Genomic DNA, 27,056 nt, shown 5'->3' on the forward strand with positions numbered 1-27,056 from the left:
TAAATTAGAACAAAAGATGCTCCTTTCACACTCATCATTCAGGAAATTACAAAGGTTTTTGGAGCGGTGTGTCAGGAACCATGGAAAAGGCCAAATATATAATATATGTGTCTTATTGGGCCACAATCTATCAGTATACAATATACCAAGAAAGAAAGAAAAAAAAAAGAAAGAATGAAAGGAAAGGTTGTTAACATCACCACTGACTGAATCAGAAAAATCTTTAAATATTGGGATACTGTCAAACTCCTAGTGGCAGATACAGGTTTTCCAAAAGCTTGAATTTTCACTTAAAAGCCTGCGTTTTATCACTGGCAACAGATACCATCAGTTGTTTCCCTGAAGTGACAGGCTCATTTCATTCATTTTGGAGAAAATGTCTGCCAAATACCCAAGTTTGTGTAACCACAGTGTGTCTGTCAGTTCTCCTTTGAAGTAAAATGGTGTTCCATGAAAAGAAATATCACAAACCATCACCCAAGAGCACCCATACTTGGCTATGCAGCAAGAGGGCTTGTGTGCACTTCCCATCCCATCCCAAAGGGTATGCCTACTTCATGAAGGACATTCCTCAGTGACATTTTTTGTTTTTATTGCAAATGCTTGATGGTGACAAATGCAATGCCCACCAATCCCATTTTATTCCACTGCCTAGATTCATGCTAAGTGTCATCAATTTTACCCATCACTACTTTTGTGCCATCAGAACAAATGTCTAAATAGTGAAGACAACCAATGTCCTAGCATTGCTGGGAAAAAAAAGTCCAACGTTACAGATCCAGGGGTACAAGGATCACACTTTGAGAACCACTACATTAGAAACTATCCTCCTGTTATAAAGACTAAATATTAATACTTTCCTGAAGTTCATTCATAGAAACAAAAAGAAGAACTAGAATAATTTGGGAAATACCCCAAGAAAAATACTCAGTTACTTTAGTCACCAATGTGTATGCTCTAGAAAGAAATATATTTTTAAATATTTGAACAGCACCTTGAGAATGCAGTAAGTAAATGGTAACGATGAAAGTCGTTTATGTTTACTGTAATATTTACTACTGGAAGAGAATTGTGCTATGCATTTTATTTATTTATTTATTTATTTATTTATTTATTTATTTATTTATTTTAAAGATTTTATTTATTTATTCATGATAGACTACAGAGAGAGAGAGAGAGGCAGAGACACAGGCAGAGGGAGAAGCAGGCTCCATGCAGGGAGCCTGACGCAGGACTCCATCCCAGGTCCCAGGAACAGGCCCTGGGCTGAAGGCGGTGCTAAACCACTGAGCCACCCGGGCTGCCCTGTGCTATTTTAAATGCATTATCTCCAATATTCTATAGAGCCATATCCTTATTTTAAAGATAAGGAAAACGGGGCACAGAACAATAACATAATTCGACAGTGTCACAAGCTGTATGTGGTGCTGTAAAGATTTGAACCCACAACGCTTAATTCCCAGAGCTTGGACCCTTAAACACTGCATTATATTCTACTTCTCATTTGAGCTCCAAATTTACTTATTGTGTGTCTCCCACGTCTGTGTGTCCATTCAGATCCTCATGGAGAAAGCCAACAGTCTCGTGTCAACCGTAGTGCCCAAGGAAAGGGTTTAATAAATATCAGGATGAGTGACCAAAAGACCAAGTAAACCACCTTGCTATCTTTAAGCCACAATGGTTAGTAATCATGTTAAAAGTGAAATTCTGAAATGGCCAGCCCCATCCATATTATGTTTAACTCCTTAAGAAGGGAACCAACAGGGTAGGCCAATAAAACCGTGATTCTTTGAAAGCTTGACAAGTTTTACCAGTGCAGGTGAATGCGGGTGTGCACAGTACCTACCACCTTGTCGGCTGAACAGATACAGCTAAATAGATACAGATACAGCGTCTGTAGGTTAGATCAAAACAAAGCTAGTTTACCTTTTCCAGGGCAATAAACCCCCCAACAGCTTTGGGATTGGCTTCTCTACCAGGCTCTACAACCTCAGCGTCTTACCCACTTCTGCAGGTTAAGAAGTCACAGCTCTACAGGGCAGTAAACTGTCGGGGCCTCTATCAGTTGTGTATTCATCACCTGCACCTCGACAGCAAAGCTGCATCCCCCGGACTGTCAGCAGAGGGGCGGTCTGCAAAGAACGGAAGGCCCAGCTTTTACTGGGACGGCTCATCAGAAAATGCTGGGAGGAGGTAAAAACCGGTTGGGTCTTTTTCCAAGTTTGGATTTGTTTCTTCTTCATTTTTCCAAGTTTGGACTTTTTTTTTTTTTTGGTCCTCAAACATCATACCTGTTTTTCCGGATGGAGATCCCGCGGCATCAGGTTCGGCCGCACGTCTCTGTGCAATTTCCTGGGACGGAGTTCGTTGGGGGTGCAGGGGCCCCTCCGCCGCGCCTCCCCGCGCGGCCCCGGCAGGCGCGCGCACCGTGGGGACGGCGGCGGGGGCGCGCACGGGGGGGGGACGGGCAGGCGGGGGCGCGCACGTGCGGGCGGGGGAGGGGGGGCAGGCGGGGGCGCGCACGGGCAGGCGGGGGCGCGCGCAGCCGGGCGGGGGCCGCGGCGGGCGGCGGCGGGCTCGCCCCCGGGAGAGGGCCTCGCGCGCCCGGCTTTCTCCTTCCGGCGCGCCGCCGCCACATCCCGGGCCGGGCGGGCCGCGGCGCGGAGGCCGCCGGTGGCGGCGCCGAGGCCTCCGGGCGGGGCGGGGCGGGCCTGGCCTCCCGCGCTCCCGGGACGCGGGGCCCCCGCGCGCTCCGCCCCCGGCCAGGCCCGCGAGGCCCGGGCTGAGCTTCGCCGCCGGCGGCGCGGAAGGGCCCGGGGACCCCGGCGAGCTGCGGCTCCACGGAGGGTGAGCTCGGGGGCGGGCGGGCTGTGGGTTCCGTAGCGCCGCGGCCCGGGTGGACGGCAGCACCGGGCGGGCCGGCGTTTCTTTGTGTGTTCGGTGACTTGAGGACCTCGCTGGCTGGTGGGATGAGTGAGGAGGTCGCTCCTCGCGCTAATTATGCAATAGGCGGCGGCGTCCTCGCGGCGGGACGCTGTGACCGGCGGGATGACTGATACTTGGTGATCCGTAATTCACTCCTTTCGTCTTTGGCTGATGATGTGCATTTGCGGTTGGTGCACAGCGAAAGAAAACGTTCCGCGTGGGCGCGAGGAGCCGGCGGAGAGGGCAGGTGCGAAGGCAGGAGCGCGCCCTAGTCGGTGGGCGAGAGGGGCCAGGGTGGCTGGAAACGAGGTCTCCTGGCCGAGGGGCTGCGGAGGGGCTGCGGAGGGCTCTCGATGTGGACGGTCGCAGAAGTTGGAGGACGAAGTAGGAATTTCTGCACTTCTGGCTGGGAAGATTGAACCAGGTTTTCCAAAAGCGGTCGTTTTTGTTTTTCCAAGTCTCTGAAGGCAGGAAAGGGCCGGGCAATGAATAGAAAGCGGTGCAGCCAGGCTCTGCCTGGTTAGCTAAGCCGAGGACTGTCATCAAGGGCTTTTTTTTTGGGGGGGGGGGTCTGAAACACCCAGAGCCTGAGGCTTTGGGCCATAAAGAGTTGGGTAATGGTCAGTTTTGACTGCCAGGGTGAGAAATGCCTCAGACATTCTGAAAATTAGGTAGCTCAGTTCAGGCTGGGCAGCTCAGGTTCGGTCCTGCAGCTCAGGCTTGCTGGTCTCCAGGACCTTACTTATTCACCCGGAAATTTTCAGTGACTGGGTGAAAAGAAAAAGACACAAAGGAAATAGTCTTCTCCCTTTTCTACCATATAATCTCGGCCCAAAATTGGAATTTCAAGATGGAAAGAAAAATCTTTCCATCTTTTTTGCTCTTGACCCTGAAGAAGAGAATCTCAAAGTAATACCTGAGAGAAAAATTCTTTCCTTCGCTGGAATGAAAACTGGAGTGCTTGCAAAACTAAACAAAACAAGGAAAGACTCAGGAAGTATCCCAGGCAGTTTGCAAGGTATATTCAGATCATCGTTCAAATGCGTGAGGTTAGATGATAAAAAGGTGGGAGAGAGCTGGAAATAGAAACGGGAGAGAGGTGAATTCAGGACCTTTCAGATTGCAGAAAGGAAGAGTCTGTTTTCTTCTGATACAGGTCTGGAAGAATCTGGATGTGAGTACATAAAGCTTAATCTTTCCATCTGCATAATGTGAAATTGCTTTTAGTTTTAACATTGAGCTCTTCAGAGTAAAAGGAAACACGGCTAGACTGTGCTACATGAATCCCAAGCAGTTTGGGCTACATTATGTGTTAAATGAGTTGTATGTTTATTTTGCCAGCCAACTCTATTAAATCTGTAATCTCTCTAATTCCACAAGTTCGGCTTGTTTCCAGTTATTCATTCATGATGTGTCATTTGGCTAGAATTTTGCCGGGGTGTTAAAGCCTAAAGAAATGCAAAACCCAGAGAACATCTTGCTTTGGAAGATTTCATCATCCTCTACAGGAATCCTTTACCCAATGTCAAACATATAAAATAGATAAAAGAGAATTTGATTTTTTTTTTTTTTGCTACAAAACTTATTTTATTTTTCATATGAAGTTACAGGGAACAGTCTTTTAAACAGCTACCCATTTTGGCACAGTTGGAACATTTATTCATTTGCCAGGAATGCCAAGTATAGCCCACCTCTGTAAGAGACCTGTTGTGCAAACTGTACTGGAATAATCAAAGTGGTTAACTATTTCCCAAATATAAACCAAGTTGTATTAAATAAGTTGATCTTATCATTTCTAATGGTGCCTATTGTTTTTGTTTTTGTTTTTGTTTTTAATTATCTTATACAGTGACAGGAGGAACCAAGAATCTCAGGCAAAGCAAATACTGCAAGGAAACGTGGATGCCAGGCCTCAGAAGTTAGATTAAGGAGAATGTGAGCTCACTATTTGAGATTCATGTCATTTACTGTTCTTCTCACTGCCTCTTTTCTTGCTTGTATGGAGATTTTAGGAGATTTAAAACTCTTAAATAGGAGTATGTACACTTATACTTAGAAATGTTTTCTTAAATATAATAATAGAAGCACCTTCCCAGGCTGGGAATTAGGTGAGTTTGGTCCTTACTGACAGCAGTGCCTGACATGTAGATAACCCCAGGCAGGTGTTTGCTGTGTGTTATCATTACTCATGAAAATCTGTCTTTACCTCAGATACATTCTTCAGCTGGACAGAGTAAGGAGTGTGTTTGCATTTCTGGTAACTAAGGATGATTAATCATTCTAAGACAGTAAATTGTAACGATCATGGCCAAGTAGACAGAGGAAATTTCTGAACTTAGATTGAGAGAAACCCTATAAATTTAAAAATCCCCATGACTGTCATTGTCATGGCACTTTATATATAATATGCATATATAATATATAAAAGATATATAAAGATATACATAATACATTTATATGCAGTATTTTATTGCATAGTAATTTATTAATTTTATTGATTAGATGATAAAATTTTCGTTCAAAATCTAAAGATACAGAAGCGTTGATTGTAGAATGCCTCCAGTTGCTCCAGCCTGTAGCTATGTAGTTTCCCTTCTTCCTGTGAATCTCCCCAGTGCTACCAGTTGCTTGTGCATTACCAGGCTTTTTTTGGTGAAGTTTCCTTTAGTGCCTGGCTGTGTTTTGAATGAATGTTTTAAAAACTGAACATTGGATGCATGGTCCTTTCCCTGGAGTATGTATGTGATCGGGGTGGGGATCTAGGAGTTTCCAGCTCAGTAAAGGACTGTGGACAGGATTCTTTATCTGGGCCACTCCCTAGACCTCTAGCTCACTCAGCACGAGGGATGCTGTCTCCTTGCTGCTTTTGAGACACTGGGACACTGACCAAGCTGTTGGCTTGGGTGCTGCAGGATTTCCCTACTCTGTTCCGTCTCTTCTCAGGATTTCCCTTACCCTTCTTTGTTATTAACCGTGGCCCTACACACTTGGTGTGATCACATAGATTTGTTTATTGGCTGGTCCACCTCTATAGAAGCACCGTGAAAGCAGGGAGTGTTACCTTGCCATATCCCCAGGGCCTAGGACAACTCCTGCCTCAGAGTGGGCACTTGATCAATATTGCTGAATGAATGACAGTTGGAAAAGAAGCTATTTAAACAGAGTTCAACGGACTTATTTACCATAGGATTTTTCAGAACCTTTAATAAGTATGTATAGCAAAAGTAGAACAGGGCAGGTGGAGTCAAGCTCTTCAGCAGAAACCCTGAAAGGTTTTGTGCTTTTGGATGATAGCTCAAACACAGGGAAAAGCCACTGGCAGCTGACCAAAATGGATTTACAAGCATCTTTTTGAAAATGCAGGGGAGGGAAAATCTGCACTAGAGGATGGTAATAATACCAAACCCATTGTTAGTCATTACAAACATATAAAATGTGTGCTGTGTTTCTTTTAGATTAGAAGGGGGAAAAAAGACTGAGACTTTTGGTAGGTTCAGCTATGTTCTTGCTTCCCTAACCCTGCTTTCCCCATAAGAGGGGAAACCACCTTAACCACCAGTCTGACTTGTGGGTTTTCTGAGTCCAGCCCTCTGGCTTGGCTTCAGAACCTGACATCTCTGAGTGAAAGTCTCATTTAATGAGTGGAAATAGGAAAGCTCTAAAGACGGGTATGCTGACTCCAGGGGGCCCAGGGTCTCAGTTCAGGGCAGCACACTGTTACCACAGGGGGCCTGAGGAACACTCAGGTTTGCCACCATTAGCTGCAAGAGGCAACTTGAGAGTTGTCTTGGCTCCTTGAACAAAGGAGAGTTAATTACAGAAAATGTCAGGCTTTTTAAAGGCCATTTGTCACTGAGCTACTGGGAGAGCAGTGGCCCTTGGCAGAGGTATGGAGGAAGAACTGTTTGTTTCAGGCTCTAGTCTCTGTGCACACAGAAAATGAGCCTTGAGGGTGTCATCGTTGTAAAGGAGGCAAACCTCATGGAGAATTGGTATATTCAGGGAAACAATCCAGATTGTGGGATGGGCTTAAAGGAGCTGGCCCTAAGGGAATTTGGAATGCCTTTCGTTTTATTTAAACAAATGGGGAAAATTATTGTAATTTTTCCAAAGTCGGACCAAATCCTAATTCAACAGAATCTAGTTACCTATAGGTAGGAGGGCTGGAAAGAAGAATAAATTCGAACAGTGATGGAGTTCTTTGATTCTTATTAAACCTCTTTAAGCTGTTTTTACAGAGCATCAATGGATGCTAGTTGACAGATACTCTTCTGCTGCTAGTTTTTGTTCTTATAATAGAAGGAGGTGGTAGGAAAGTGGCTATTATGTCAAAATGCCTAGAATCTGCATTTTAACAGGATGCACCCTGGGATTTATGTGGGCATTAAAAGGAAGGGCTGGGGACTTGGACAAGCAGTTCTCAGCCCTGGCTGCTCATTAGAATCCTGTGCAGAGCTTTTAAAACAAGCCCTGGATCCATTGCCAGAAATATGTGTTGTCTTGGCTTCAACATTCTTGGGGCCCAGGGCCTTGCTATTATTTTTTTTAAAGTTACACAGGGCTGGAACCACTGCCCTAAACATAAAGTCAGACATCATTAGGTAGATACCTAGATTCAGAATGTATGAGCTCTCAAAGCAGAAGCATGCTATGGCTAACTGGAACCCCTAGTCTTTAGGATCCGTGAAAACCCAACCTGTTAGATATTGTGGATCTTTACTAGTTTATGTGCTAGGTTTTAGCAACCTTGATGGCAATGATGATGATGGCAGTGTGAAGGCAGTGGTGGTGGTGGTCCTGGTTGTCATTGTGGTCATCTAGGAGGGTAGGTCTAGGTGGTGATGCAGAACACTTAGCTGTGTTAGAACACTTCTGTGCCACTTATGTAAATGATGTTGAGCCTGGAGAATGACCAAGTGGATAGTGCTTTACATTTTTGACTGTGCTGCTGGAGAAATAGTTTCAAAATTTAAATCAGGTCATGACACTGCTGCCCCTCTTCTTGTGGAAAACTCTCTTCTGTGGCTTTTCATTGCTCACAAGGTGAAACTAAATTCCACAAACTGCTCTTTAAGATGCAGTATTCTCTGACCATAGCTGCATTTGCTCATCTCTAACATGGATCTGGAAACTCCGGCCACTGGGGTTTCCTTTGGTTCCTCAAAGGCCCCTGGCTTGCTCCTGCCTACCCTCAGGCCTCCATTCCCTGCTGGTCCCCTGGGGACGTCCTTACATAAGTGCTGTCCCTGACCTCTCCACCCAAGTTCTATCCTTTTGTATTTTCCTCTCATAGAGCCATGTCTCCACCTCACACCACTTGTGGGATAGACTTTGTTGCATGTGTGTCTCTCTGTTAGACTGCAGACTCTATAAGGACATAAACTGTGCAAATGTGTTTGATTTGGGAGTCAGTGTCATATCCCTGGCTTCTGGTTTGTTGGATGGATGAATATCCCTTTTCATGATGAATTTGGCAAATAATTATCTTTAGGTTATTGTGTCCTTAAAAGTATATGCAGATGAACATCTACTCATGTTTGTGTGTCATATGTTATGAGCTGTAGAGATAATGGGCCTACGGGAGGGGTATTTGAGAGGGACCAGGCTTTTGTCTTACGGTTCTGGTTGGCGCATGTAGTGCATGACTTGGAGAACAAGTGCTGGTTTATCTAAATTTTCACCTTGACAGCTTTTTTTTTCTGAAGTCTGTGTGTAATTTGTGAATTTCTTCACAATAGACCATGAAAAAAAAAAGGGTAAGCACTTAAAACAGTGCATCTCTCCACCCCAGGGTTTCTCAGCCCAGCAGGAGCCTCCCTAGAAAGCATCATCATGTAATGCAGTGTTTTCCTGTCAGCCTTGGGTGAACATGCTTTCCCACCTTCGGCAGCCAGCCCCGCCTTTCTCTGTGCAGGGAAGACTACCTTCCTAACCCCCTTCTGTCAGAGGAGTTGAATCTGACAGGTGTAACCCCCTGATGGAGCAATAGCTCTCGGGTGCAGGGTGATTAGAGCCGGGCGGGGGCATACAGGGGCTTCTTTCCTTTAAAAACACTTAAGTGAGTACAGCAAAACTATTAGAGCCAAGAACCTGTTTTTGTTCTATTAGTCTCTGTACTTTGTTTTAAATATTAAATCATTTTTAAAATAAAATGAAAACTAATGAAGACAGAGATGTATTTACTGAATATCCAGATACATGTTGACTTTGTCAGTTAACCACATTTTCTCCCGGCTGGAAAAGTATTTACCATCCTTTCCTTTGCTTTACTAAGCAGGAACTCTAGTGAGATCTCTTAACCCCCACCCCAGTCAGTGTATTTAAGTTGTATATCTATTCAAATGCATGTCAAGTACTCTAACTTATAATTTTATTTTCTAGTAATACTGAAGTCATAGTAGTTTTTGTTTCCTACTCTTAGGTAATAGGTATTAAATATATAAGCACTCTCACTGGATATTGGAGAAATACTTTGGGGTTGAAATTGGAGGCTTCATCCTTTAAAGAATTCGGAAACTCTCAGGTAGAAGGTTGGGTGAGGTGCCTTCAGAAGTGCCTTTCAGCTCTCCAGAGTTTTCCCTTTAAGTTTCTAGGTGGATGTAGGCATTCAGCAAATAATGGTTGTTGTCTGACTGAGTGCCGGGTACTATTCTAGTCCTTGTTCTACTCAGAGGCACTTATATTCTAGTAGTGGGCCAGATGGTGAATGAGTAGTAGGTATGGTGCGGAAATGAAACAAGGCAGAGTGTTGGAGAGGGGCTTTGGGGGGTTCCAACAGAGTGGGTGTCAAGGTGAGCTGACTTTTCCTCTGCTGTGCACAGGAGGAGAGCAGGCCCTGCTTACTGCCCATTTACAGAAGTCTGCTGGCCAGCAGCGAGCACTCCCTCCAAGCCACCTTTCACAGTGACCGCTCTCAGGCTCTATGGCCTGCGAGGGCAACTGCACAGGGTCATTGTCAGGCCTCAGTCTTGTCTGGGCAGCTCTACCCCAGACACTTTATCTTTTTTTTTTTTTTTTTTTTTTTTAAGATTTTATTCATTTATTCATGAGAGACACAGAGAAAGAGGGAGAGACACGGGCAGAGGGAGAGGCAGGCTCCATGCAGGAAACCCGACATGGGACTCGATCTTGGGTCTCCGGGATCACACCTTGGCCTGAAGGCAGGTGCCAAACTGCTGAGCCACCCAGGCTGCCTAGGGCCTGCGACTTTATACTCCTCTTCTCAAGAGAACATTTTTTGGCAGGGCCTAGGGTTTATGCATCACACAAAACTTCCCACGCCTGCAGCCCTCATCAGGGTTCCCAGGTGTCTTTGGTTGTCTCTGCCCAGTCCGGGTGGGCTGTGATAGGGACGAGAGGGATGTGGAGGCCTTGCAGATCTCACTTCTCCTGACCTAGGGTAGCAGCCAGGCTCACAGCAGGAGAGGACACTCTAGATGTCCTAGTTCAGTAGGGGGTTTGATTGAAGTCCCTTTTGAAGTTGAACGTGTTTCAAGTAAAATTGCCCATCGGGAAGAAGACATTGGCTGATGTAAGTTGTAGAGAAGGTGCTTCAGTGGGTTCTGTCTCACGGGGGGCCTCACAACACACTGGTAGGTGTGCAGTGGTGGTTTTATCTTACAGATGAGAAAATTGGGGAGATTTTCCAGAAGAGAATAGACTAACTGCCCCATGCCCATCCCTGACCCCAGGCCTGGGGTGAAAGAATAAAGTATTCCTGGCTTGAAATTAAAATCCAAGACTTAGGAAGGCAGGCGTGGCTTCAGGATAATGCAGGTCTCACTTTTCTCCTAGCCCAGATGTAGAGATCCTATCCCTGAGCTCCTTGGCTTCCTGAAAAGCAGATGATATGACCCTTCATTTTCATGTAAGGCTGTTTATTCATTATCTTCCTACTTTTATGTAGAGGTGGACTCAGTCCGCAGACTCAAATTAGATCTCTTCAGAAAACTGGCTCCCATTAGAAAGATGCCCCAAGTACTGGCTTGATACCCAGGAGGGTGCCCAGGGGCCAGAAGCTTCAGCCTCCATCTGAGCATGGCAGGACACTGTGAGTGAGCAGTGCCGGGAGGTTCTCTTGCTCTGCAGTGAAAGCCCATGTGAGGGAAGCAGCCCGAGGCGCCTTCCCTCATCTGTATTCACTTGTCTTTAGCACTTCTCTTAGCAAAGTGGGGTTGCAAGCCCCAGGCCACTCAGCAACCAGAGTGTTCCTGGGCCTCTCAGGCTTCCTGAAAGCTGGTATAAGGGAACAAAGTTTCTCTGTTCTGGTCACTTATCTCCTGCCTCCTTTCTTTTTACCCCCTCCGCAGCCCTCACTGGTTCTTCTGCCCCTCTGCCCTTCTGTTAGAAAAGGCCTGCAGTTGGGATTTCCCAGTGGAGTGCTCCCACTGGAAACCATGGGGATGGACACCTCTAAGTATCACTGTCGTGAGGGACAAGGCCAGTGGACTCAGGACTGCAGTACCCTATGCCTCTGGTCACAGCCTATACCTTGGTTGTCTCTGGAATAGAAGAATTAGGAACTTGAGTCCCCTGGGATGAGTCTGGCTTTCTTTCCTCCCTTCTTGGGAAGACTAGCAGCTGTCTCACTCATTTCTGGCTATTTAGAAGGCTGTTTGCAGATCAAATTGGAAAATCAGAGAGGATCACTTTATGTTTACAGGGGGACAGCTACAGACCTTTTAATCCTCATGACCACCCTGGAAGGAGGAGAGCCTTATCTCACGAGTGGAAAATCAAGGCTTAGGGAGGTTAAGTGACTTGCTGAGTCACAGAGCTGTGAGTGGTGGAGCCATCTAGGCTTTCTCCCTCAGTCGAGCAGAACTGAAGGAGAAATGGAGACTCAACTCAGGCAGGCCAGCTGGCTTCAGGCAGCTGGAGAGGGGTGGGCATGCCCCATGTTAGGCAGTGTGGCCGGGTAAAATACAGGACTCCCAGTGAAATTTGAAACTCAGGAGACAACAAATAGCTCTTTATAGTGTAAGTATGTCCCATGTAATATTTGGGACATACTTCTACTAAAACGTTATTCACGGTAGTCCCCTCTTCGGTGGTTTCAGTTACCTGTGGTCAACCGTGGTCTAGAAGCAGATGATCCTCCTCCTGACAAATGGTCAGAATGTTAGTAGTTGCCCAACACTATGTTGCTGTGACTATGTCATTCCCCTCACTGTATCTCATCTCATAGGCAGCTTACCATCTCATATCATCACAGGGAGGGTAAGTACAGCACAGTAAGATCTTTTGAGAGGGAGAGGGCACATTCACATAACTTTTGTTATGGCATATTGTTATAATTTTTCTCTTTTATTATTAGTTATCATTGTTAATCTCTTACTGTGCCTAATTTGTAAATTAAACTTTCTCGTAGGGATGTATGTATACCAAAAACCCCAAAATATATAGGGTTCAGTACTCTCTGCAGTTTGGGGCATCCACTGGAGGTCTTAGAAAGTATCCCTGGTGGATTAGGGGACACTACTGTATTGTTTATCTGAAATTCAGTTACAACTGAGTGTCCTACATTTTTATTTTATTTAATCTGACAACCTTGTTTGAAGACCCCAGGAAACACACTGGGTCTGATGTGTGAGAAAGACAGAGTTTGGCTCTCAAGCCGCCCAGTAAAGTAAGGTGGTAAGCTCCCCATTGCAGGATGTATTCAGGTATAGGCTGGATAATCACTTGGTGGAGGGAATTCAGGTTTCAGATGTCTGGTTCCATTGAGATTCTAGGAAGTAAATGTTGTTGAGACAAAGTGGAGAGTTGATTACCTGGGTCCCCGCTGAGCTCTGTCCCATCCAGTGTTCAGAAGCTGTCTGAAATCATAAGTCATCAGCACCTTGTTGAGAGGACCATTTCTCCCTGCTGCCCAGGAGTGATGGATGGCCTTAGTCAGCTAGTGGAAACCAACCCAGCCCAGCAGGGTCTCTTTAAGTGGTTTGGTTTGGCTTGAAGAAGCACTGTGTTAAAGGTGAAATGAAACACCCTTTTTGTTTTCTCTCTCTTGCCAAGAATTGACTGTGACTTCCCCGCTTTTTATGTGTCCCTTGCAGCATGACCTGTTGAGGATTGACATGCCCTGTGTTACTCTCGGGCCGTGACAGCATGAAAAACACCCACCCCCAAGGTTCTGCACAGACTCTCACAGGCAAGTGAATGGAGACAGAAAAGCTCCAGTGTTCATTTTTACCATTTTAGAGATTCTGTAGGTGTGGCTACATCTATCTTGTCAGCATGTCAAGATTTTACCCAAGGCCTGCTTGTAATTGCCTCAGTATGGCTTCTGCCCTCTGCAAATTACCACAGCAAAGGTCTGACCCTTGGTAGACTTCCTTCTGCCCACCTGCTTCCAGATGCAGGCTATTGCTGGGTACCAGCAACTGGTTTTGATGTTAGGTTGAGCCAGAAGGGAGTTACAAGGCAAATCTGCAAAAGCCAAATCTTACCATGTATTCTAAAAACAAACAGAAATGGCTCCTTTCCATTAGAGTGTTTTAAATTTGTTTGAATTATCAGATTGATAACTTCATATTATTAATAAAATTTAAATACTAAGTCAAAATTCTGTGTCAATAGAAAAATTTTTTTCAAATATTTGCATTGATGCTATTAATTAAAATCACCTGTTCTTTTTATTACCTTTTGTTTAATTGACTTATTTATGAGCATCAGGGGCATTTCACTTTTGTTTTCCAGGAAGAATTACTGAATGGCTGACATTTGACAACATGCACCACCAGTGGCTTCTGTTGGCCGCATGCTTTTGGGTGATTTTCATGTTCATGGTGGCTAGCAAATTTATCACATTGACCTTTAAAGACCCCGATGGTAGGTATGCTTCCTCATGGGATGGATTTCAGTTAATCCAGATAATGCCGTGGTATTGTTCCTGGATACATACATAGATGACCTTTGTCACAGAATCAGAGGAACATTAATGCCAGAAGTGACCTTGGAGGTCATGGCGTCCAATTCCTTCATGTTACAGAGGTGCACAAGAGGAGGTGGAAAGGGACAAAGGTGTCTTCTCTGCATCTCCCCTGGGGGCAAGTGGAGCACGCTTTCTATGTGGGCTCCTTTGGTGGCCTTTTCCCAGCAATACCATTGCCAGGTTATCTCCTGGGCCCCATGCTTGGTAGGTCTCCTACTCTGTGTCATCCAGAGATGCTGCCGTGATTGACCAGCATCCCTGTGTTCTAGCTGGCACTGTGTGCTGGTAGCCATGCGTTTGAAAGTCACCTTCAGTTCACTGGAGGGGAGGTGATTTAAATACTCTGTCCAGTAGTCTTTGAGGACTTTTTAGCTCTTCTTGACTTGATGTAGGTGTTCAGGTGAAGACATATAAAGAACACCAAACCCAGATTCAGAAGAACTTATTTTAAGTTATGCCCTTGACCTTTGCTTACTGAGGCATTAGTGGTTTTTTTCTACAAAATGGACATGTCTGACAGCTCCAAGATTGACCTGAGTACGGTGAAGCTCTCTGATCTGTGAGGATGCTGGGTACGTAAGGAGGTGCACTGATCGTCTGGAACCCCAAGGCGACTCCTTCCATGGCAAAGTGAGACAAGGCAAACGGGAGATACTGAAAAGGCTCATGAGCAGCTTCAGATTGGCCTATGTCTGCCTAATAAAGAGGGTGCTTGTGAACATGGGTGTGCACAGCATCTTCACTGTGTACAAGCCTTCACACATGCCCCTGCAGGTCGGTGGCCCTTAGGAAGGGGGAGTTCAGGAGAGTATCCATTCATTCCAGCAGTTTCCCCCACTTACTGCAGCTGCAGGAAATGTGCCTTCTAAGTGGCCAGCAGACTACCATTCCGCTCCAGCCCAGAGAGCCCCCTGCTGGGCTGAGGGCTGCTCAACGGGCAACCCTCCTGCTCCCACTCATCCTCTCTCTTCCCTCTCCCCTCCGTCTCTCAGCCTGTCTATAGAGGAACAGTGAGGCTGGAAGGCAGATGTGTAGACCAAAGAGGAAGTCCCTGAAATTAGCCCCAAGAGGTGAATCTCAGCTCCGTGCTTTCCACTCAGTAACTCAGCTAGCTCCTTTATGCTCAGGCCTGATAGATTGTCATTTCAGGTACCACCCCCACCTTCCAGGAGCCCTTGTGAGAACCTGGGAGGTTTTCACAGCCTTGGGAAGGCTGCTGTGTTAACTGCAGGTATATGGGGTGGCCAGGAGCATCACAGAGCACGATGGATAATCACAGATACTCAGGGCTCACACCATGGACCAGGGCCTCTGTCAGAACAGCAGGCATTGAAACTTTAGGGAGTCTTTGGAATCTGAGACAGTCATCTCAGCTTGACCATTTAGATGTTTCTCTAGCTGCTCCAGAACAGTTACACTTACCTGTGATGGAGATCCCTCATTAAGAGAGCACTGGGTCTCATCCCCATGGTACTTTAGAACTATCTGCAAGACTTTGTAAACCTTTCCCTGTTAGCTCAACCAGAGACCAAATGAGTTAGAGTTAGAATCTCTAGGAGTGCAACTCTGGAGACCCACAAATGTAGAAAGAGCTGCAGCTGCTGAGAATATGAATTTGTTGGTACAGCAAGTCCACACATTTTAATGGTTCCCTTAAATGTCACCTCCTGGCAAGGAAGGCACTTCAATGGCAAGTCATGAGGTTAAATTGTTTATTATTTATTTTGTTTCAAAAACTAGGAGTATAGGGAATATATTTTATGAGACTTCCACCAAAAATAATTAAGTGAGGTGTGTGCCTTTGAGTTATAATATTCTTTGGCAGAATAGCCTCTAAAGAACTTTTCATTCCTCAGTATGAGGATAAGCTAGGATCTGATAAGCTAGGATGTGGTGAGTTTTTTCAGGAAAATGTAGAAGCTCTAGAGGGCTTTGTAAAGTGTGGAGCAAACAGTTAAAGGGATAGAAGGAGAAACCCGCAAGGAAGGATGAGAAGCTTTAAGATTTTAAACCTGGAGGAAAGATCTATGGTAGCTTTAGGTGCTGCTCACCAAATGTTTCTCACACTGGTGGATGTTCGGTGTGATTGCTGTGTTTAGTGAATGGGAGTGCAGTGGTGTGGACTACTTCTGGTTGGAACCCTAGATCCGGTGCACGCTTGGCCCCACTGCCCTTCTCCCACCTCTGGGAAGCAGGGTGGGTCACCGGTAAGCCCCACAGCATGCAGGTAACTTGGGGTGAGAACCCTTTGTTGTCAAGGCCAAAACACAACCTAGCCTTTTTGAGCACACAGAAACTTCTCTAATTGTCCCTAAGTACCTGGTTGGGATCACGAAGATGGGCTGAGTTCTAAAGGAAGGAAGTGAGCTCGCCTGCAGGGTGTCTTGCTAGCCTGGGTGATTGAGCAGGGATGGACACCCATGAGAAGGTAAACATGCAGCTTCTGAGGAGGCCATCAGAGAGGGTATCTCCTGCCCCCTTTACAGCTGTGGTTTGGTGGGCTTAGTCACTTAGCCTTAGGGGGCCCCCTTTGTCTAGGGGAGGCACTTAAGCCCCCCTGGTGAGTCTTCCTGCTCTGTACAGGGAACTGAAAGAGGTTTGTTAACATGTGACTGGAAGAGATTTTTCTCATGCTGGAGTTTGTTTCACTCATGTTCACAGTGTTTTGGTTTTAAACCAAAAGCCCAATGTGTAGTATCATCACAAAGAAATAATTGACAACACAGTGGTCTCCTATATGATGAGGTTCCATTTCCTGTAAAGCAGATGGGGGATCCGTGGTCTCATCATTCAAGGGGCCTGATGTAACTTCAATGTCTGTGTGGCTGCTCCTTCTGGCTGTGACCTCTGGGACACAGAGCTCTGTTCCAATCTGTGACCGGGCATGTGTGTTTTCTTCTCACCTACCTGTTCTTAATGATTTCCCTGCCACTTAAGCTGATAGGAAGAGCAGATTTACCTTGAAGTACTGTTTAAAAAGTTGTGTTATGGTCTGTCTTCAGCTCAGCAGTGAAGCCATAAAGATATTTGTAGCAATGATCCATCCTTAGTTAACAAACTTCAGTGTCATATGGAACTAGGCTCAGATGTTATAAGTAGACTCTGGCACAGGGACATAAAGCCCATTCAGGGTTGGGAAATTTGATGGCATGGTATGGTGACACTTGAAATCAAAAACGACATCCTTGTGAATCTGGTGTGTATGTGTAGACACTGATTTTTCTTCTCAGCTCACTTTGACTTCCTCTTCTAATCTTTCGCCTCTACTCAGCCTCTCAGCTTGGCTGTCAGCTGCTTAAGGACGGAGCCCATGCTTTGAGTATCTTTGCCTTTCTACTGCCTAGCATGTGATGGGGCAGGTGACAGACACTGAGGTGCTGGTGCACAGCACGATGAGGGAGATTCGTGGATGTGATCACTTCTAGAAGAACAAGGTGGTACATTGCTTGGCAAATGTAGACATCTTATAAAGCATTGCAAATATAGTGATGCCTGTAACAAAAGTTATCTGATACACTGGGGGCACCTGGCCATACCTAGAGGCTCAAAATGCTTGATCCTGGAGCTGGAAACTTGCTCCTGAGGGTCAAGATGGGGAACGAGACCATCTGTGCCAAATATAATGACTGGCTGAGAGATGAGATGTTCCACAGCTGCCAAAGCCTGTTCTCTCTGCTTCTGAGTATGGGAAACAGGTTGCTTCAGAAATTCATTGACAAGTCAGCTGTTTAGAATTCAGGATGCATTGTCCCATCTAAAATGTTATTAAGGAAACTTAGGATTCTGCAGAACCCATTCAACCTGTGACAGAGCTAAGCATTGCAACGCTGGTCTTTGAAGATGCCATCAGAACACAAAGTGACCAGACAGGCATCAAGTGTGAATTGTCTTGTTAGCATGTGAGTACTCAATGATGACAAGGTTGCAGTGAAGGAGGATGAATAGAGGGTGGTCTTTTGGGGTCCTCGGAGTGCATTGAGGAACTCTGGGGGCTAGTGGCGCCGATACTCTGTCCATTTCATACCATAGAAAGGGCTCGTGACCTTTTTTTTCTTAAAGATTTTATTTTATTCATTCATGAGAGACACAGAGAGGCAGAGACACAGGCAGAGGGAGAAACAGGCTCCATGCAGGGAGCGCGATGCGGGACTCGATCCCGGGTCTCCAGGATCATGCCCTGGGCCGAAGGCAGGCGCCAAACCACCGAGCTACCCAGGGATGCCCGGGCTCTTTGACCTTGTTGCAAGTACAGAAGAGCTTCTGTGTACAGCTTTGGTTAGGATGGCATTTTAAATCCCACGTAGGCTAGGAAAAAGACTTTAGTGGCATTCCTAAAGGTGTGTGACAAAGAGGTTTATTTTGGAGGCAGAGAACTCAAAGATGTGTAACAGATGGGGAGATGGGATTATTATTATTGTCAGGTACCTGTAAGATGTTTTACCCTCCCTGAGTAGGGTGGATAGCAGGCCATGGTGCATACTAACAGCAGGGCTGGCTAGGGCCTGGGGGGAGGTGTAACAGCCAGCCTTGGGGCAGGTAGGGGGCTCCAGTCCAGTGTGTGTGGTGTGGCTATTAATGACCCAAGATGAAGTTTTGATTGTTTTTTAAATGAAAAAAATGTGCCTTTGTTTATGCTTTGTTACGCTGATTTTATGCTTTTTTTGTTACCTTTTTTCTAATTATGTTTTTAGGCTTTGGAGAATTTTGAAAGTAAATGTTTCTTTGATTGTAGGAATTTGAAAATTATCTTCAAATTCTACCCAAAGGATTTTCCCAAAGCAGTTTTTTTTTTTTTTTGTAAATTATTACTCTGGTCTAGCATTTTGTAAGATTTGTCTCATCTCATCTCACTATCCATGAATTTTTAAACTAATGTATAAATACTAACTTGACTGCTAACTTGGATTTTTGTTTTTTAGATTTTATTATTTCAGAGAAAGAGAAGAGTGGGGGAGGAGCAGGAGAGGAGACTCTCACGCAGACTCCATGCTGAGTGCAGAGCCTAATATGGCTCTGAGATCTCACGAGTCTGAGATCATAACCTGAGCTGAAACCAAGAGTCAGGCACTTAACTAAGCCACCCAGGCACCCTAACTTGGGTTTTTTTTAATTACACCATTAATTTTGAGATCGCTGTGGAGTCATGTAGTTATAAGAATGCAGAGTTCTATGTACCATTTACTCAGTTTACCCCAATAGTAACATATTCTAGAACTACAGTGCAGAGTTGCGATCACAATATTGACATTGATACAGTCAAGATGCAGAACATCTCCATCACCACAGGGAACCCTGGGTTGCCCTTTTATAACCATACCTAACTGCCTCTCCCTATCTCCCTCCCCTGGCCTCTACCCCCTCCTTGGAAACCACTAATCTATTTCTCTCTCCGTAATTTTTTTTTTAAAGAATGTTATAGACAGTGTATGACCTTTTGGCCTTGGCTTTGTTTATTCAACATAATTTCCTGGATAGTCATCCAACTATTATTTTGTGTATCAATACTTTGTTCCTTTTTATTGCTGGGTAGTATTCCATAGTATGGATGTATTACTGTTGTTTATCCATTCACTTGTTGAAAGACATCTAGGTTTTCTTCCAGTTTGGGGCTACTACAATATAGCAATGAAGTTGCTATAAACATTTGTGTTTAGGTTTTTGTATGGATATAAGTTTTCATTTCTCTGGGATAAATTCTCAGGAATGCAATTAATAGGTCATATGGTAGTTAAATGCCTAGTTTTTAAAGAAACTTCCAAGCTGTTTTACATTCCTACAGCCATGTAGGTTCTTCAGTTTTTCTGCACCCTCATTAGCATTTGGGAGTTTTCACCTTACTTCCTTTTAGCCATTTTGATAGATGTGTAGTGGTATCTCATTGTGGTTTTCATTTGTATTTATTTGCCTGATTGCTAATGATGTTGAGTATCTTTTCTTGTGTTTATTTGCCATCTGTAGATACTCTTTGGTAAAATGTCAGTTTGTGTCGTACCCGTTTTCTAATTGGATTGATTTTTTCTTTTCTGTAGAGTTTGGAAATTTCTTTACATATTCTAGATACTAGTTCTTTGCCAGATATTGATTTGCAGATAATTTCCCCCAGCAAGTGGCTCGTCTTTCCATCCTCTTTATAGGGACTTTTGCAGAGTAAAAGCTTTAAATTTTTATGAGAGTCAGCTTATCAATTTTTCCAAAGATTTTCTCCAATGTTTTTTAGCTTTTTTTTTTAAGATTTTATTTACTTATTCATGAGACACACACACACACACACACACACACACACACACACACACAGAAGCAGAGACATAGGCAGAGGGAGAAGCAGGCTCCCTGCAAGGAGCCCTATGTGGGACTCGATCCCAGGACCCCAGGATCACACCCTGAGCCAAAGGCAGATGCTCAACCTCTGAGCCACCCAGTGGTGGCTCAGTTTTATTACATTTAAGTGCTGATCCATTTTGAGTTTGTTCTTGAATAAAGTATGAGATTCAGGTAAAGGTTCTCTTTCTTTCTTTTTTTCCTTTTTTTTTTTTTTTTTTTTTTTTTTTGGTCTGTAGAGGTCTAGTTGTCAGACCACCATTTTTGAAAGGACTCTTCCACTGAACTGATTTTGCACCTTTATCAAATGTCAGTTGGGCATATTTTTGTGGGCCTATTTCTGGGGCCTCTGTTCTGTCCTGCTGATCTGTGTATCTGTTCTGCTCTTCCATGAGAAGACACCTTAACCTCTTTGTCTCCTAGCATATGGCGCCAAACAGGAGTTTCTGTTGCTGACAGCCGTGCCTGATGCAGGGAAGCCGCCTGGAGAGAAACACTTTCCTGAGGAACTGAAAGTAAGCACAGCAAGGTGGAGGGTACTATCCCCTCTGAGGCCGTCAGCGGAGGGGCAGGGCTGCCTCTTCCTCATTTAGCTGTGGTGTCTTGTTCTCACCCTCTCTGGCCTCCGTGGGGATCCCCATCACATGGGACTAGCCTCCCCTCTATCTGTACTCACATCAGCTGGCTTCCTCTCACTGTCTCATCACATTCTGCTCTAGAGTTGTGGCTTTTGTTACTTCTGCACATTTCCACTCATCTTTTAGTTTCTCTTTGGAGGTGGCACAGTCACATCTGTTTTTAGGTTCTTCACAGTGCTTTGTACATCATGGATCCTCTGTAAATGTTGATTGTGTTGTGTTCCTGACCAGCTTAGAAGGAGCCTTGCCAGGGGAATGGAGGATGTTGAGCTAGATCAGGAGAAAACCAAGGGAGTGGGGGAAAGTCTCTGACCTAGAATCATGGAATTTTTAAGTTTAGAAGGGTTCTTGGATAGAAGAGCAGCTAATCTCACCTTTGAATGGTATGGATGAGAGAACAATTTAGAGAAAAGGCTAATCATCCCAAATCATATGGGAGTTGGTGGCACAGCCCAAGGCTGCTGACTTACCTGGTGCTCACCTTCCTGCGTATTCTGACTCCCAAGTGTTTCTCCTCAGGCTCCTTTTATACAAAAATTCCTAATTAATCCCAGCCAAGATGAGGAGGGGACACACTCTTGAGATTCCCCTCTCACTGACTAACCTCTATTCTGGGTCTGGAAAGTTTGGGTTGCAGGTATGTCTAAAGGAATGAAATTGGTAGACCAAACTCTAAGACATTTATCAGCCCAGCATTAAGCTGCAGAGAAGGAGACGTTCTTGTCCTTGATTTGCACTGCACAAATTAGAGCACAACAAAGTCTAGAAAGTGTGTACCTGGCCAGAGTGAAGTGCTGTTGGATCAAGTTTACAAGATGCAGAACACTGATTGATTGGTGAAGTCTGCAGAACTCCCTGAAGCATGCCTGGAATGTTGCTTTTGGGTCGAGGCATTCCAGGACAAGGGAAGAGAGTGGATGGACCACAGAGGAAACCAGAAAAATCTGTAGGAAATAGGAGGGTGGGAAGAGGAAGGGAAATAAACGTTTAGGTGTTGAGATCAGTAATGACACAGAGTTGGGGTAAGAGTTTCACAAGAGGAACACAGTGCTCTGAGACAAGGGTGCAGCTACAATGCAGTAGCTCGTGAAGAACAAAAGTGACCATCCCAGGAGGTGCTCTTGAGGGAAGGAGGAGCACCCTTCCCACAGACTGTAGGCCCTGTGGGGGAGTAATCGTGGTTGGAAATACAGCAGCAGAACATGCCTTGCAGTCCACAGAAGACTTACTGGGTTTTATTCTTACAAAAACGGCCCTCTGAGCTCTAAGTATTTTTATTCTCATTTTGCATTTGGAAAGTGTGAGGCTTCAGGAACAGAGCCTGTGTGTCAGAGGCAGCAAGTAGTGGGCTGGGACTTCCAACTACATGTCCTGTTTCCCGTTCTTGCTACCCTGTCCCCTTGAGGCTCATGAAACTCAAATGCAAGGTAAAGGGAGTGGGAATCAGCTGGTCAGACACAATTCTCTGAGACCCGGAGTCATTAGATGTTAAACTCAGCGTCTGTCCTCCCAAAAGAAAGGTGATTTATAAAAGTGATCAGGTTGTGTAGCTTATCTTTAAAAGTTGATCTTGTGTAGCTGTTGAACCAATATGTCATACACCTGAAACTAATATAATGTATTTCATTTACACTTCAGTTTTTAAAAACTGCAAAAGAAAGTTTATTTTATACATAATATAGCTGAATATTTGAATGGAAAACAATGTTAATCACTGAAATTGGTTTAGTGTATTTGCAAAGGAAGAAAACAGAAAACCATGCCAGTCCATAAGCACAATTGAATGAGAAATTGTTTTTCTTTACATATAAGGCTTAAGCTTGAGGAAAAGCAAATTTAAAAATGAAGGAGATTTTTCTGCAGTTTCTCAAGAAAACTTGTTTGGGGGTCAGTACTGCCCTGTGATGCACTGCTCTGGAGTGTCATCCATGATCCAGGTTGGAATAGAGTGAGAGAAAAGAGAGAAAGACCATATCAATAAGTGAGCAAGAGTTGGGGTGAGTGAGGGAATGAGATTAAATTAGACTCCATTTGTGGAAGCAAGAAGGCAAGAGCCAGAGTGGCAGACTCATGCTTGTGCTTTCTGGGGAGGAAGGGATATCTCTGCAAAGGATCAGACCTGGGTAAGGCTGCAAGTGCCCACTCTCATTTCTAGAATGTCTTGACCTGAGAAAGTAGCTGTTAGGAATTCCCAAGACACTTCCCTTCACCAGGGAAACCCAGGAAATTCAGTCAAACACTTGGGAAGGTATGTCAGGGAGTTTGGTTATGGCAGATTCATGAGGTAAGAGCAGGGAGCTGGAGTGGTGGGGTGGAAGCGTTTATTATCCCAATATTTCCAGTGTCCTTGTTCTCTTGTGTTCTGGAAGGCTATGTCCTTCTCCCCCATTTTGTAACTGACACAGTCCCTAGGGGAGGACTGGTTTTACAACTGCCCATTAAATGGATTGCCTGAAAATCTTGGTGCATTTTAACAGATAAAAGGGCATTTTGGTCCATTCAGTAAAGTTAATTTAGGGGACCATCTGGTTTGAACTTTTGGGAAGAAGTTCTGGGTAACTTAAAGGGAATGAATAGACAATAAACAGCAACAGAAACATTTCAAAATGCTGAGGGGAAGGCGCCACAAGTAGGGGTAGCCAAAAGAGTGGGGTTAGAGGAACAGACTCTTTATTCAGACCTGCCTTATGGGATGCTTCTTGGAAAGCCAGGAGGTCTCTGTGGGCAGACATTCCACCATGATGTGAACAGGGAGGGATTAATAAGTCACTGAGGACAGGGTGTCACTGAACTGCCACACACGTTGTTACTCAGCTGAGGTTTTCCCAGTGTCTGCACAGAACACCTGTAACTGCATCCAAGCACAGAGTAAAGACTTGATAAATATTTGTCAAATGGTTCACTCTGCCGAGTAACAGAGCAGTAGATTTTGAATCAAGTGTTAACAAAAGCCCTTTTCTGTTATAGATATTCTGTTAGGTTCTAAAGCTGTCCCAAAGAGTATGTGTCATAATTTGGAATTTGAGCTTTTTCATCTCTTTTTGTTTTTTAAGTCAACTTTCTCTTGAGAGGAAAAGCCAAATGAACCCATTTTGTGTCCACTTTCCTTGCCAACCATACTGACTCATCTCTGATTTATTGGGCAGTGGAAGGGCCCTGAGGCCACTTCAGGAAGTGGCTGGAAATATTGGCTGTTGCTGTAGAAAAAGGGAGGAAGGAAAGATGAGAAGGGGCCCATGGCTGGTAAGAAAGGGACAGGTGAGCCCTGGAAGGAAATTCAGAGGGGGCTCTGCAGAGTTGTGGCTTTTAGTTAGTGATGATTGTGCTGAAGGAAGAGAGACAAAAATGTGCTGTTTTTACAGAGCCACCTTTTAATATAGAAAGTACCCAGATGCCATTCACAGACAACTTGGAACAGTTTTCTAGAACTTTATAGAAGTGTTTATAGGTGCTCTCCCCCACCAGCCAATATTTCTAAATCAAGTTTTTTATGAAGGAGATAAACTCTTTGTATATTTTTTTAAAATATCCAGCCTTAGAAGGAAAAAGACCTCAGCTATACCCATCACAATCCATAATTTTCTTTAACCACTGTCAACACTTTTGTATGTTTCTTTTTTAAAAGACATCCATTGAGGTGTAACAAATATATGGTATAAGACTCCATCCCTTGAGTGTTAAGCACAGAGTTATGCCTCTTAAACTACCTGTAAGCAGAGGGGATGGGTTCTGTTTGGTAGGGGTGTCAGTCTTACGGCAATGGTAGCCATTGTGAAGAAATGCTGGAGCACAGTGGCACTGGTTTCTGTTCTAAGGAGTCCCTCCCACCTGGTGGGAAAATCCATGTGAGCTGCGGGGCGAAGACTCTGATCCAGAAACCCTGCCCACCTCCTCACATAGGCCTCCTAACCTAAGATAACTTTCACCCACTGTCGCATATGAGCTCCACCCCTGCCTAAGTGTCCTGAGGAAAAAAAGACATTTTCTGAACCGAGAGTGCAGGTAGAAAGGGCTCCCTGCCTTTGAGGCAAATCAGAGGAGAAACCCACACTGATCTATCCTGATGAATTTTTTCATGTGGTGGAACATTACAGAAAAAAATCCTACAAGCACCTGGGTATTAAAAATGGGTTGCTTACAAAGTGGCAGTTGAGGCAGGGGTGGGAAGGGTGGGCCACAGACTTCTCTCCGGTGTTCAGTGCCAGCTAGAGACTTTGTAGGGAGGATGATGACTCAGTATTCACACTCAAGTAGTATTCCATATGTGAAGTCTACAGAGGAACTGTCCTGTGTCCTAGATAACACACAGACTGGAAATTGTACTGCTTTTGAGAGGAAAAACTATTGAGAGATCTATTCCAGATAACTCAGAGGTGATCAAAAACGCTTGAGACATCACAGAATAAAAGCAGCAACAATGCCCTTGCGCAGCTTGCACCCCAACCTCAGAAACCCAGCCGGAGGCCATGCCCCAAGTGGTCCCCGTGATCCTGGGTCATCCAGGGCAGCCCACATGCCCACTTCTGCTTGCTTCCAGACCCACTTTCCTGGCAGGTGGGGGTTTCTGGATCAGAGCCTTTGCCCCACATTCACATGGGTTTTCTCACTTGTTGGGAGGACTCAGCAGAAACCAGTGCCCCCAGCACTTGCCCACAGTGGCCATGCTTCCAGGAAGACTGACACCACTGCTATACAGACCCCATTCCCCTCTCCTTAAACTGCCTTACAAAGAAGCTTGGCCCCATGCTTGTCATGGAGGAGATGGAGTAATGGCTCTTGCATTTTTAAAACCCATACTGAATGACCTAAAGTAGGTTTTTTTAAATTAGTAAACCATTACACCAATAATACCAGTAATACCAGAGCATCTGTGAAACAATCCGCACGTGTGTAGATGACTGGCCCTTCTCTACCATCCATCTACGTATACAGAATTAGGTGGAGGGAAATGCTAGGGAGAAGGAAGGAGGCACTAAAATGCTCAAATGCAGAGTATCCTGCTATGCCCGAGATGTTGTGGGCCATAGTGCCCACCATCAGCAGAGTGACAGGCAGACAGCCCATCCGCTGCCTCCTCCCAGGTCTGTTCAAGCTGAGGGTGAAGAAATACCCTCAGGTCTCTGACCGAGCTTTGGTCCAGCACATCCATGCAGCCTGAATTCCAGGCCCCTGGAGGTGAATCATGCCTGCAGAGTCCTGCTCTTGCTAAGGTGGCTCTGGTTGTTGCCCTCTACCTGCTAATGTGCTGCATGAGGTCAGGGGTTAGGGTACCTTGGGTGGGCCCCGTGGTGGGGGTGTGCTCCCCTGTTTCCTGTTCAAGAAGCTCTTATGCCCCTTTTGCCTCCTTGTGACTTGCAGCCGACTGGGAAAGGGCTGGTTCAGCCCCTGGTCTATATGGAACGCCTGGAACTCATCAGAAACGTCTGCAGGGATGAAGCCCTGAAGAACCTCTCGCACACTGCCATCTCCAAGTTTGTCCTGGACCGTATATTTGTGTGTGACAAGCACAGGATTCTTTTCTGCCAGACTCCTAAAGTGGGCAACACCCAGTGGAAGAAAGTGTTGATCGTGTTAAATGGTGCGTGCAGTGCCCGGTGGCCACCTGCGGTCTATGGTCGGGCGCAGGGTTAGCCTGGGGGTGCCCTGTGGCCTGAGCAGGGGAAGCTGAGGGGGACAGCACAAAGGAGCCACAGGCAGGGACTGTCGACTCAGAAGGGCTGGTAACCTTATAGATGGTTCTCCGTTGTGTTTCCCCTGTGGGTATTATACTTTATTATTATTATTATTTAATATTTTATTTAAATTCAGTTAGTCAGCATACAGTATAACACCCAGTGCTCATCCCATCAAGTGCCCTCCTTAGTGCCTGTCACCCAGTCACCCTGGGTGTTGCACTTTAAAAGCTGGTGGTTTAAAGTTTTAAATATTGAGGTTTTCAAGCCACTGCCCCCACCCCACCCCGCCCCCAGTGGTCAGGATCTCTCCTCACTTTCCAGAGCGGAATCCCTATCTCAGACAGCCTGTCCCCCACCACCCTGGGCTGATCTCTTTTCTTCTCTTCAGAGGCATTGCTTTGCCTCTTAGCAGTTGCTAGCTCTATGGTGGTAAGTCAAGGCTCACACTCAGTGCCCTCCCAGCTGCTCCTCTGCAGTAGAAGGTCCTGTACCCAGGCCTGGGAGGGGAGCCCTGTCAGGTGGGGGTGTGGGGGCCCCTTCACCCACAGATGAAGTATTTTGTGCCAC

At 45.3% G+C, this 27,056-nt stretch overlaps 2 protein-coding genes across 10 annotated transcripts in view; one reads left to right on the forward strand and one right to left on the reverse strand.

Annotated features, from left to right (window-relative positions):
* NMS (neuromedin S) overlaps positions 1-2,444 on the reverse strand; it is a 49,619-nt gene extending 47,175 nt beyond the window's left edge. For 4 of the 5 annotated variants that reach the window (XM_077915021.1, XM_077915022.1, XM_077915024.1 and 1 more), the window contains exons 1-2: positions 2,292-2,444; positions 2,003-2,132 (exon numbers count right to left, since the gene is read on the reverse strand). The gene's annotated coding sequence lies outside the window, so the exon portion shown is untranslated. The remainder of the gene's footprint in view (positions 1-2,002; positions 2,133-2,291) is intronic. The other variant, XM_077915023.1, reaches the window with a different exon arrangement.
* A 254-nt stretch (positions 2,445-2,698) lies between these two features.
* CHST10 (carbohydrate sulfotransferase 10) overlaps positions 2,699-27,056 on the forward strand; it is a 29,593-nt gene continuing 5,235 nt past the window's right edge. Inside the window, exons 1-6 of one of the 5 annotated variants that reach the window (XM_077915025.1) lie at positions 2,788-2,847; positions 4,775-4,860; positions 12,981-13,079; positions 13,628-13,755; positions 20,600-20,691; positions 26,173-26,392. In XM_077915025.1, coding sequence (XP_077771151.1) covers positions 13,033-13,079; positions 13,628-13,755; positions 20,600-20,691; positions 26,173-26,392 — 487 coding nt within the window. In that variant the 5' untranslated portion in view covers positions 2,788-2,847; positions 4,775-4,860; positions 12,981-13,032. Of the gene's footprint in view, positions 2,848-3,290; positions 3,310-4,774; positions 4,861-10,773; positions 10,793-12,980; positions 13,080-13,621; positions 13,760-20,599; positions 20,692-26,172; positions 26,393-27,056 lie in introns of those variants that run through there. The other 4 variants (XM_077915026.1, XM_077915028.1, XM_077915029.1 and 1 more) reach the window with 4 other exon arrangements.

Source organism: Canis aureus, chromosome 11 (assembly GCF_053574225.1).
Source record: "Canis aureus isolate CA01 chromosome 11, VMU_Caureus_v.1.0, whole genome shotgun sequence".
Lineage (NCBI taxonomy): Eukaryota > Metazoa > Chordata > Mammalia > Carnivora > Canidae > Canis > Canis aureus.